Source organism: Oncorhynchus mykiss, chromosome 2 (assembly GCF_013265735.2).
Source record: "Oncorhynchus mykiss isolate Arlee chromosome 2, USDA_OmykA_1.1, whole genome shotgun sequence".
NCBI classification, from domain to species: Eukaryota; Metazoa; Chordata; class Actinopteri; order Salmoniformes; family Salmonidae; genus Oncorhynchus; species Oncorhynchus mykiss.
In genome coordinates this window covers 69698279-69710295 of record NC_048566.1, presented here as the reverse complement: position 1 = coordinate 69710295, position 12017 = coordinate 69698279, and the positions used below count along the sequence as shown (strand labels likewise).

Here is a 12017-nt window from a genome sequence, read left to right as displayed (position 1 = left end):
CCATAGCATGATGTTTCCACCTCCATGCTTCACAGTAGGTATGGTGTTCTTTGGATGCAACTCAGCATTCTTTGTCCTCCAAACACGACGAGTTGAGTTTTTACCAAAAACTTCTATTTTGGTTTCATCTGACCATATGACATTCTCCCAATCTTCTTCTGGATCATCCAAATGCTCTCTAGCAAACTTCAGACGGGCCTGGACATGTACTGGCTTAAGCAGGGGGACACGTCTGGCACTGCAGGATTTGAGTCCCTGGCAGCGTAGTGTGTTACTGATGGTAGGCTTTGTTACTTTGGTCCCAGCTCTCTGCAGGTCATTCACTAGGTCCCCCCGTGTGGTTCTTGTGATCATTTTGACCCCACGGGGTGAGATCTTGTGTGGAGCCCCAGATTGAGGGAGATTATCAGCGATCTTGTATGTCTTCCATTTCCTAATAATTGCTCCCACAGTTGATTTCTTCAAACCAAGCTGCTTACCTATTGCAGATTCAGTCTTCCCAGCCTGGTGCAGGTCTACAATTTTGTTTCTGGTGTCCTTTGACAGCTCTTTGGTCTTGGCCATAGTGGAGTGTGACTGTTTGAGGTTGTGGACAGGTGTCTTTTATACTGATAACAAGTTCAAACAGGTGCCATTAATACAGGTAACGAGTGGAGGACAGAGGAGCCTCTTAAAGAAGAAGTTACAGGTCTGTGAGAGCCAGAAATCTTGCTTGTTTGTAGCTGACCAAATACTTATTTTCCACCATAATTTGCTAATAAATTCATTAAAAATCCTACAATGTGATTTTCTGGATTTTTTTTCCTCATTTTTTGTCTGTCATAGTTGAAGTGTACCTATGATGAAAATTACAGGCCTCTCTCATCTTTTTAAGTGGGAGAACTTGCACAATTGGTGGCTGACTAAATACTTTTTGCCCCACTGTATATAGCTCATTGTGTATTTATTTCTGTTACTATTTTTTATTTTCTATTCTAAAAAAATACAATAAAAAGTATTTTGCATTGTTGGGAAGGGCCCATAAGTAAACATTTCACTGTTAGTCCACACATGTTGTTTATGAAGTATGTGACAATAACAATTTGATTTAATTTTATGGTGTGTAGACTATTGCAATATAGAAGCTTCAGAAATTAGCTTGTCGTTTTGGAACTAAACTATTCATTTAATACATTCAGTTATTTTCCTGTAATGAATAATGAATCATAGTGTCACGACTTCCGCCAAAGTCGGCCCTTCTCCTTGTTCGGGTGGTGTTCGGTGGTCAACGTCACCGGCTTTCTAGTCACCATCGATCCATGTTTCAGTTTAGTTTTGTCTGTATTACACACACCTGGTTTCAATTCCCATATCATGTTCCTTATTTAACCCTCTGGCATACATTTCTGTTCTATCCGTGATTGTTGGTGTCTTTAGTGGTTGTTGATTGTGCCAGTGTGTATGTATGTTCCTATTTGGAATTTTACTTGACACAACTCAGTTGTGTTGCTCAAAACCTGTGACCTGTGCCTGACTCCGCTACATCTCTGCACCCAATCGCTGACACATAGGTCAAATGCAGTGGTTCTCAAACATCTCCTCTGGGACCCCCAGACATTTCACAGTTCTGTTGTAGCCCTGAACTAAGTCACCTGATTAATCTAGTAAAGGGCTCGATGATTAGTTGACTTTTTGAATCAGGTGTGCGCTGGCTGTGGAATAGTTCAAATACATGCAACAACTGGGGGTTCCCGAGGAGAGGTTTGAGAACCCCTGGTCTAATGAATGTCATTTGAACCAATATTATGGCCATACTGTACATGAGCAAATTAAACCTGATATGTATCAATTTACATTTGAAAACAGTTTAGATGTTATTGTCAAATTAGTCTCAGATATGGTTTTTCATAAGGAACATTTAAGATGTTCTTCTGTTATTTAATATGTTGTTAAAAATTTTTTTTATGAATATAGAATACAATATATTCTATTTGTTATTTTAGTTCTACCAGTTCTTCATATTGTTCAATGTTTAAATAAATACAACCCAGTGGTTATTCTGTGACTAGCTGATATGCTTTCTTTTTTTGCTGTGGTATCCTTTCGGTATCAAGTATCGTTTTGGTTTTGAATATAATTTTGGTATTGAATATCGTGATGCTTAACCTGGTATCCGTTTCAAAGTCAAAATTCTAGTTTCGTGACGACATTAGTTCTGAGGCTTGACAGTAGTGCCTGCTACCTCAGTGGTTCGGCCCATGGAACAGTGTGAGTCCTGCTAGACTGTCACCTCTATTCTCCCACAGCCTGCTGACATTTCTAGTGCTTTGTGTGGTGTTTTTTTTCTCCATAGTCTATGATTGTAGTAGGTGCTGTTGCCCTCCATGCATTACACCTCTTTGACTGTAGTCTATGTAGGCTATGTAGTGGTCTACCCTTAGCCCTCATTCTGTAAGGAACATGTGTCCCCGCCCTTTTTCACACCACACAGCCCCCACCTCCATGATAACACTCTCTATCTTTTTCTCAATTCAATTCAAAGGGCTTTGTTGTCATGGGAAACATATGTTTACATTGCCAAAGCAAAAGTTCCAAAGGAATAGACACATTTCAAATGTCATATTGTGTCTATATACAGTGTTGTAACGATGTGCAAATAGTTAAAGTACAAAAGGGAAAATAAATAAACATGAATATAGGTTGTATTTACAATGGTATTTGTTCTTCACTGGTTGCCCTTTTCTTGTGGCAACAGGTCACAAATCTTGCTGCTGTGATGGCACATTGTGGTATTTCACTCAATAGATATGGGAGTTTATCAGAATTGGATTTGTTTTTGAATTCTTTGTGTGTCCGTGTAATCTGAAGAAAATATGTGTCTCTAATATGGTCATACATTTGGCAGGAGGTTAGGAAGTCTCTCTCTTTCTCACTCTCACCTTCACATACCTCATTCATATAACTATACCATATCCTGCTCACCTTTCTGTCTCATAACAAAGTCTAGCCACGATTGATTTAATCAGTATACTGTAGTATGCCACATGGAGGTTAGTCATGTTTGGGTGTTAGACATATCTGCATGGAGACTGAATGGTTCCATTGGAAGCCATTGGTGTTGAGTTAGTTCTGGAATATTGATTGAGAAGTTGGCCTGTATTTGACCTCCTGACCTGCTTAATCTGGTTTAGATGGATGACTAGGAGTTGGATGTCATCCCAGTTGGATGTCATACCATTGTTTGTTTTCCCTGAGCCGTGAACTCTACCTTAGATACGGACTTAAAGCTTTCTTCAACAACCTTCAGATTTTTCGGAGTACTTTAATGGCATTTTAACAGTCTTGTGAGATTTCCCTTGTGGAACTACTTATGTTATATACACTTATTATAAGGGCACAGGGCAAGACCCAAATGCAGACACAGGAGGCAGATGGTTGAGCTCCGATATTTATTACACCAAAAGGGGTAGGCAAAAGGCAGGTCGGGGACAGGCGAGAGTTCATAAACCAGGTCAGAGTCCAAACAGTACCAGGGGATAGACAGACTCGAGGTCAGGACAGGCAGGGGTTCAGTGAACAGGTCCAAGTCCAAACAGTACCAGGGGATAGACAGACTCGAGGTCAGAACAGCCAGAGTGGTCAGGCAGGCGGATTCGGCGGTCAGGACAGGCAAGGGTCAAAACCAGGCTGGGAAAAATAGGAACTAGGAGAACCGCTGGTTGACCTGGCAAAACAAGACAAACTGGCACAGAGAGAGAAGGAACACAGATAAATACACCGGGGACTAATGGGGAAAACAGGAGACACATGGAGGTGGGTGGAGACAATCACCAAGACAGGTGAAACAGATCAGGGTGTGACACTTATACAGTGATTGTGTTATACTCTGATTTACCAAGTTCATTTCTCAAAGGACACCCCTTGTATGATATAAAAAAAATGATTTACTAATTTATTTTGTGGTGTGGTTGTTGGGTAGGGGCTGCATGACCGACACTGAGATATTCTACCCAGTTGATATTATACTGAACACAAATATAAATGCAACATGCAACAATTACAAAGATTTTACTGAGTTACAGTTCATAGAAGGAAATCATTAATTCATTAGGCCTTAAGCTATGGATTTCACTTGACTGGGAATACAGATATGCATCTGTTCACAGATACCTTAAAGAAAGTAGGGGCATGGATCAGAAAACCAGTCAGTATCTGGTGTGACCACCATTTGCCTCATGCAGCGCAACAGATATTTCGCATAGAGTTGATCATGCTGTTGATTGTGGCCTGTGGAACATTTTCAGCTTCCAGGAATTGTGTACAGATCCTTGCGACATGGGACCGTGCATTACCATGCTGAAACATGAGGTGATGGAGGTGGATAAATGGCACAACAGTGGGCCTCGGGATCTCGTCACGGTATCTCTCTGAATTCAAATTGACATCTATAAAATGCAACTGTGTGTCACGCCCTGGCCTTAGTATTCTATGTTTTCTTTATTATGTTGGTTAGGCCAGGGTGTGACATGGGTGATTTATGTGTCTTGTTTTGTCTAGGGGTTTTGTAGTCTATGGGGTTGTGTTCAGTTGAGTGTTCTAGGTAAGTCTATGGTTGCCTGGAGTGGTTCTCAATCAGAGGCAGGTGTTTATCGTTGTCTCTGATTGGGAACCATATTTAGGCAGCCATATTCTTTAGGTATCTTGTGGGTGATTGTTCCTGTCTCTGTGTTTTGCACCAGTTATGACTGTTTCGGTTTTTCCACGTTTTCTTATTTTGAATAGTGTTCACGTTTTCATCTTTCATTAAAGATGTTTATAAATAACCATGCTGCATTTTGGTCCTCCTCTCCTTCCCAGGAAGAAAACCATTACACTGTGTTCATTGTCCATAGTTTATACCTGCCCATACCATAACCTCACAGCCACCATGGGGCTGTTCACAAAGTTATCAGCAAACCGCTCAGCCACACGACACCATACATGTGGTCTGCGGTTGTGAGGCCGGTTGGCCGTACTGCCACATTCTCTAAAACAACGTTGGAAGCGGCTTATGGTAGAAAGATGTACATTCAATTCTCTGGCAACAGCTCTGGTGGACATTCCTGCAGTCAGCATGCCAATTGCACGCTCCCTCAACAGTTGAGACATTTGTGGCATTGTGTTGTGTGACAAAACTGCACATTTTAGAGTGGCCTTCTATTGTCCCCAGCACAAGGTGCACCTGTGTAATAACCATGGTGTTTAATCAGCTTCGTGATGTACCACACCTGTCAGATGGATAGATTTTCTTGTCTTGGATTTGAATGCGTGTGCTGTAGTACAACACACTGCCCGTAATAGTGTTTAGACATGCATTATTAGATTGACTAACATGTAACGGTATCACAACCGGCCGTGATTGGGAGTCCCATAGGGGGGCGCACAATTGGCCCAGCATCGTCTGGGTTTGGCCAGGGTAGATTTGTTAAGGTTAAATCAAATAAAATACGGAGTGTATAATGTGTGTATAATGTGTTCATGTATCTGAGCAACAATGGGAGACTGATGAGACAAAAGAGAAATAAGAATAGTTTTAGTGAGGAGGGAAATGCCAATTGAGTCTATAGCCAGCGGGTAGATAATACAAATAGAGATGAGATTGGTGAGGAGGAAAAGAGTGAGCCGAGGTGGCTGGGGGAGGTATGTGTGTTCTGCTGGGGTAATTCATTTTTTTGAAAAACTCAGTGTCTGTGTCCCTCCAAGGTCTGAGCACAGGCACTAAACATTCCACACAGCCAGGGGGAGAGAGAGGGCAAGATTCATTAACATAAGAAGAGGTCCTTCGACCAATCACAGCCCGGGAGTGGGAACTGGGGGGTGTCGGATTACTGCGCATTCTTCCCTCCCTCCCCTGGCCAGAGACAGAGAGCAAGAGGGAGTCGGGAGAAGCAGCGAAGGACAGACACAGAGAGAGAGAGATGTAAATGGGACAGTCTCATTCTTGCACTCTGAGATCACAGTGCCAGAGAATGTGTTAGGATCTTCCCAAGTACTTCTCCCTTGGAAAGAGACAACAGGGAACTTTAACTGGTGGCTAGACAGGGGCTGTTTCCAGGACCAAATCGCTGCCCTGTTACTCCTGTCTGGAGTCTGTCGGACGGACTCACACAAGAGGGCTGAAAATGAACTATCTGGTGAGTGTGTAATGTTTGTGTTTGCTGTTCCCATTGCTGTGTGAACACTTTTGTCAGGACATACTAAATACTAAATGCCCCAAATGGGAAAGAGTAGAGATGTGGAAAAAACGAGAGGGAGGACAGCACACTGAGGGAAGAAAAGGACTCGAGTGGGAGGAACTTGAGTTAACATGTTTTCTGTGTATCTTACCTTTTCTTAGTTATCAGCACAACTTACTTTGTTTGCTGTGCTATGCGTCTCAGAATGTGTATTGTGTTGTGTATTTTAGGTAGATAGAAATGTTAAGTTAAAATTCTACACACGAAAGGAGAAGAATAGAACACAAGTAAACTCTCCTTGGACTTTTTCATACTAGTTCCTGAACAAAGTTTAGTGTTATTTTCTGCTGTCCTGTATGGTTTGTAAAGGCCCCGCTTCTCTGAAAGGGGGAGCGTTGGAGGACTTAAGACGCTGTTAGAAGAAAGGGCTTTGGAACAGCCAGACAGGAGGGAGAGACATGGAGCTCTGCTGCCCTGGGCTGCCTCTGCTGACTCAGGAGAAAGTTGAAAGATTAAGGTTTTATAGAGAGAGTAGAGGGGAGAGAAAAGAGTGCATTGGCCTGCTTCTGAAGTCTTTGGCAGTACCGTCCGTTCCTTGCTATTGTTTGAAAGTGTTGGCATTCTGTCAGCTTGTAGTGCTGTAATTACACAGGGGTTTGGTATTTGGTTGACAGGACCATACTGCATTTCCGTCTGAGAGGTTTATGCTCTTTAGCAGCACTGGGGCCGACCCCCTGGAGAGGCCTTGGATACTCCCCTTGTTTATCCCTTGGTCTGGGGTTTCACACACACATTAGAACACATGTAATTACAAAATCAACAAACACCACTGGCATTACCATATGTCTTTTAGACTTTTCCTAGTTGTCTTTAATTAACAATGACTGATTGGTGATGAGGTTATGTAGATGGAAGGTTTAGCGTTCATGTCTAAGAGATGTTTATTTCCCAGGTTGGCCTTGATAATCATGGATGCCATTTTGAGAGAAGCCTTGTAATGTTGCTAGCTAGCTATCGGCTTGCTATTTCAGAAGGAGGGGTTAATGAAGCCATGTGTGATGCTAGTTTATAAATCAGGGGTTCCCAAACTTTTTTGGCCAGCGACCCCATTTTGATATAAACAAACAATTTGTGACCCACCATGTAAAACAAGTTATGTAATCAACAGCCAATGTTAACTTTAAAACATTTTTATTAATATGACAACCTACAGTATGTATGTGTTCCTGAGAGTTATCTTTCAGTGTTGTCCTAATATTTTGTAGCTTAAACTATTCAAAAGATAGAGCCACATTTGTAGGAAGAAAACAGAAACCATTATTTTTATTACATCTGCATCTAGCTGCTACCAGAGGTTACTGACTTAACCCTGGTTCTATGAACCAAACACACATTTTCTCTCATGACCCCATTTTCAAATCAGGCGACCCCTAGTTTGGGAAACTCTGGTATAAATAGATTAAGTGGATTCCCACCATGCAGTAGTGACCGAGTGAGTAAGTGGGGGTGTCTGTGGGGGTCAAAGGAAGAGTGGCTCTCAGGCCTACAGAGAGCTCAACTGAGTAACTCAAAGGCCCTTGCCTCTCGCCCCTGTCTCCTAGGCCTGACTAATTTCTAACTGACTCACAGCCCCCTGCCTGCCTGGGTGCTGGGATGGAATTACCCCTGTCATTCCCTGGGAAGTCTGACAGTGAAACCTCTCACCCAGTCAGTCCCTTCCCTCAGAGAGATTATAGGTGCCACACAGTCACAGAGCGTAGTAATACCCACTGGAACACCAAGCGCCAGGCTGTGACTCAGCCCAGGTGTAGCAGGAAGGTTGATACAAGGAGGGTCACTCCACACTGGTGAAACTGTCAGCTCTGACGTGTCTGCACAACCAACCATGAGTCACAGGGTTTCAGGTATAGGTTATAAACAGATTATTGGTACACACAGACATGTAAAATATATACCAAACATGAACATATGAAGATGTTAGTGACTCAAATACAGTGCATTCGGAAAGTATTCAGACCACTTGACTTTTCCACATTGTGTTAATTTACAGCCTTATTCTAAAATGTATAAAATACTTTTTTTTCCCTCATCAATCTACACAAAATACCCCATAATGACAAAGCGAAAACAGGTTTTTAGACATTTTTGCAAATGTATTAAAATTAAAAAACAGAATTACCTTATTTACATAAGTATTCAGGCCCTTTGCTATGAGACTCAAAATTGAGCTCAGGTGCATCCTGTTTCCATTGCTCATCCTTGAGATGTTTCTACAACTTGATTGTAATCTACCTGTGGTCAATTGAATTGATTGGACACGATTTGGAAAGGCACACACCTGTCTATATAAGGTCCCACAGTTGACAGTGCATGTCAGAGCAAAAACCAAGCCATGAGGTCGAAGGCATTGTCCGTAGAGCTCAGAGATTGGATTGTGTCGAGGTACAGATTTGGGGATGGATTCCAAAACATGTCTGCAGCATTTAAGGTCTACAAGAACACAGTGGCCTCCATCATTCTGAAATGAAAGAAGTTTGGAACCACCAAGACTCTTCCTAGAGCTTTCCGCCTGGACGAACTGAGTAATTGCGGGTATTCGCGGGTCAGGGAGCTGACCAAGAACCCAATGGTCACTCTGACAGAGCTCCAGAGTTCATTTGTGGAGATGGGAGAACCTTCCAGAAGGACAACCATCTCTGCAGCAATCAGGCCTTTATGGTAGAGTGGCCAGACGGTAGCCACTATACAGTAAAAAGCACATGACAGCTCTCTTGGAGTTTGGAAAAAGGCACCTAAAGGACTCTCAAACCATGAGAAATAAGATTCTCTGGTCTGATGAAACCAAGATTGAACTCTTTGGCCTGAATGCCAAGTGGCACGTCTGGAGGAAACCTGGCACCATCCCTACGGTAAAGCATGGTGGTGGCAGCATCATGCTGTGGTGGATGTTTTTCAGAGGGTGGGACTCGGAGACTAGTCAGGCTCAAGGGAAAGATGAACAGAGCAAAGGACAGAGATCCTTGATAAAAAATACGGAGCGCTCAGGACCTCAGACTGAGGCGAAGGTTCACCTTCCAACAGAACAAAGACCCTAAGCACACAGCCAAGACAACACAGGAGTGGCTTTGGGATAAGTCTCTGAATGTCCTTGAGTGGCCCAGCCCGAGCCCGGACTTGAACCTGATCGAACATCTCTGGAGAGACCTGAAAATAGCTGTGTAACGACGCTTCCCATCCAACCTGACAGAGGATGAGAGGATCTGCAGAGAAGAATGGGAGAAACTCCTCACATACAGGTGTGCCAAGTGTGTATCGTCATACCCAAGAAGACTCGAGGCTGTAAATGTGATAATTCAGTTTTAAAGTTTTAATACATTTGCAAAATTTATACAAACCTGTTTTTGCTTTGTCATTACTGGGTATTGTGTGTAGATTGATGAGGGGGAAAAAAATGATTTAATCCATTTTAGAATTAGGCTGTAATGTAACAAAATATGGGTAAAGTCAAGGAAGAATACTTTCCGAATGCATACAGTACAGTGTGCTATCACTCAAATAATTATGTTGAATTTGTTCATTTAGGTTCTTTGTCATGAAGGTGTCATCATGTAGATGCTAAACATCATAATTTCATGGTGTTTTTCAAAGAGCTTTACGTTGAAGAAAACTACAGGTTTGAAACAGACCTTGGTTTGTGGCTGGCCTAATCTCTTAAACACAGTTCACCCAGTCTCTTCCGCAGATAGCACTGACAGTATCTCTCTTTTCCCAGTTCAGCAGCCAACAACAGGGCCTGGGGGCACATGTTTTCTGCTGTAGTCAAACTGCACTCTCCCCAGGGCACCTGCTTTATGTGGGGGATAATTGGGCTTTACTGGAGGAATAGAGGCAGAGACGGAGGGAGTTCAGATAAGAAACCCGTTGCAGAGCAGAACAGCTAGCTAGGCCTACACCAGGCAAAATGGATTGTGCTCAAAGCGCTGGGTTTTCAGCTGTCTGATCTAGTTACAATAGCGCTTGGCTTTCTCCTCACACAGCCAGGTTGGTTTGATGCCCTCAGGGCAGTTGAATGAGCCAGGGAATGCTGTTGTCAAAGCTAACAGAACACATATCCACTGATATTTCATCTAAACAGATTGACTGAGGTAGTTCTGTGAGGCACATGCAGATGCCCTAAAAACCTGTGGAGCTGTGGCCCTTCTGCTTGGTTGAACCTTCCCATTCCATCCTAAGCAGTAGGCCTATCCTTATCTTGTCTTTGTATTTCCCTTCCCCTGAAATGTATCAGAGTGCTCCCTGAATTCCTAGCCTTGTCTCTCACACCTAACCACTGGAATGTTTGGCTGAGGTCACAATGACGTTTCACGCTCTGGAAAATCATTGTATCTCTCCACTGTATCCCCACTCAAGGCTGTAATTTTAGGATTTATTGTCGGGCATTGAGAGTTCTGTACATGTTTTTGCCATTGCGACTGCCTGTGTTTATAGATGAGAGGAGAAATTGTTTTGGTATGTAGATAGGAGAAATCAGAACTGGGTGTCATTGTCCTTCCTCTCTCGCTCTGTGATTACAACAGTGGAACTTCTGTCAGCTTTGTGTAGCGTACAGGGTGGAGTTCCACCACACACTCACCGGTTAGCCTGTCACTCAGTCTTGTGCAATGGGCAGAGCTCAAGCACTTTGTTGTAGCCTGTAGCTACAAGAATCGGGGATCTTTTCTTACCGTTGTTGAAACTTGACAGGGAGGAGGGGGTTGATGCTCCTTGTGTGTTATTTGTCTCTTTTTTTCCACCTTGAGAAGAGATGATTCATAATAGTGGCATACATTTTAGCATGCTTTAGTGTGAATGTCTATTTGTGTGAAATCCTTTATTTGACTTGGCCTATATATTGTAGGTGTGACTGATAAGATTTGAAAGTATGCTATGTTGATTACCACCTTATGAACGAGTCTTTCGAGCTAGTATGAATGTCTGTGTTTGTATTTTGTGTAGCGTGTTGTAGAAGGGGTGTTGTGACACCTTTGGATTGTGAGGTAACAGGAGAGGTGTATGTAGAGGTTGTGGAATGTTCCGATGAGGGGTCCGCTGAGAGCTGGAGCTCGTGGGAGACGGGTCTGGGCTCGTCCGGAGAACACCAAGGACATGGAGAGAGATCAAGGTGTAACACACCAATACATACACACATTCACTGGAATAACAACATCAATTCTAAAAAATAGACATAATAAATGGAATTTACTGATATAGCCTATTTTCAACTAGGAGAGTGGTGTGCCTCTTTAACCTCTACGCTACCTTATGCTATTGTCTCTTATAGGTTATTTGTGTTAAGTCTTGTCCTGCAGGATTATTTTCCTGTGGCTAGACCCTGTTTGACTACTGTAGTTTATTGTTCACATTGTTTGCCTACAAATGGTCCCATATGGGCTTCTCGCTGGTCTTTTTATGAGGTAGACCCAAATTGTTGCTTGCTACCTTGTGGGAAGACGCCAATGCCTCCACAGCAGCAGCACATTGTGTCTGTGTGTGTCACAGCAGTGTCTGTCTCAGCTGATAAAGACCAAAACAAAATCCCCATTGGACTGACTGAGTCACATCTCTCCATTCCCTCACTCTGGCCCTGTTTTTCTGCTTGGCAGGCAGACAGACAGACAGACTGTCACGCCCTGACCTTAGAGAGCCTTTTAAATCTCTATTTGGTAGGTCAGGGTGTGACTACGGTGGGCAATCTATGTTTTCTATTTCTTTGTTGGCCTGGTATGGTTCCCAATCAGAGGCAACTGTCTATCGTTGTCTCTGATTGGGGATCATATTTAGGCA

The 12017-nt window shown here is 42.9% G+C and overlaps 1 protein-coding gene across 4 annotated transcripts in view; it reads left to right on the top strand.

The window, feature by feature from the left end:
• The window catches only part of LOC110494902 (breast cancer anti-estrogen resistance protein 1), a 118534-nt gene that overhangs the window by 57071 nt on the left and 49446 nt on the right, over nt 1–12017 (top strand). The window contains exon 1 of one of the 4 annotated variants that reach the window (XM_036954533.1): nt 5875–6152. The exons of the other annotated variants lie outside the window; for them this stretch is intronic. Coding sequence (XP_036810428.1) covers nt 6141–6152 — 12 coding nt within the window. The 5' untranslated portion in view covers nt 5875–6140. Of the gene's footprint in view, nt 1–5874; nt 6153–12017 lie in introns of those variants that run through there. 4 annotated transcript variants of the gene reach the window in all.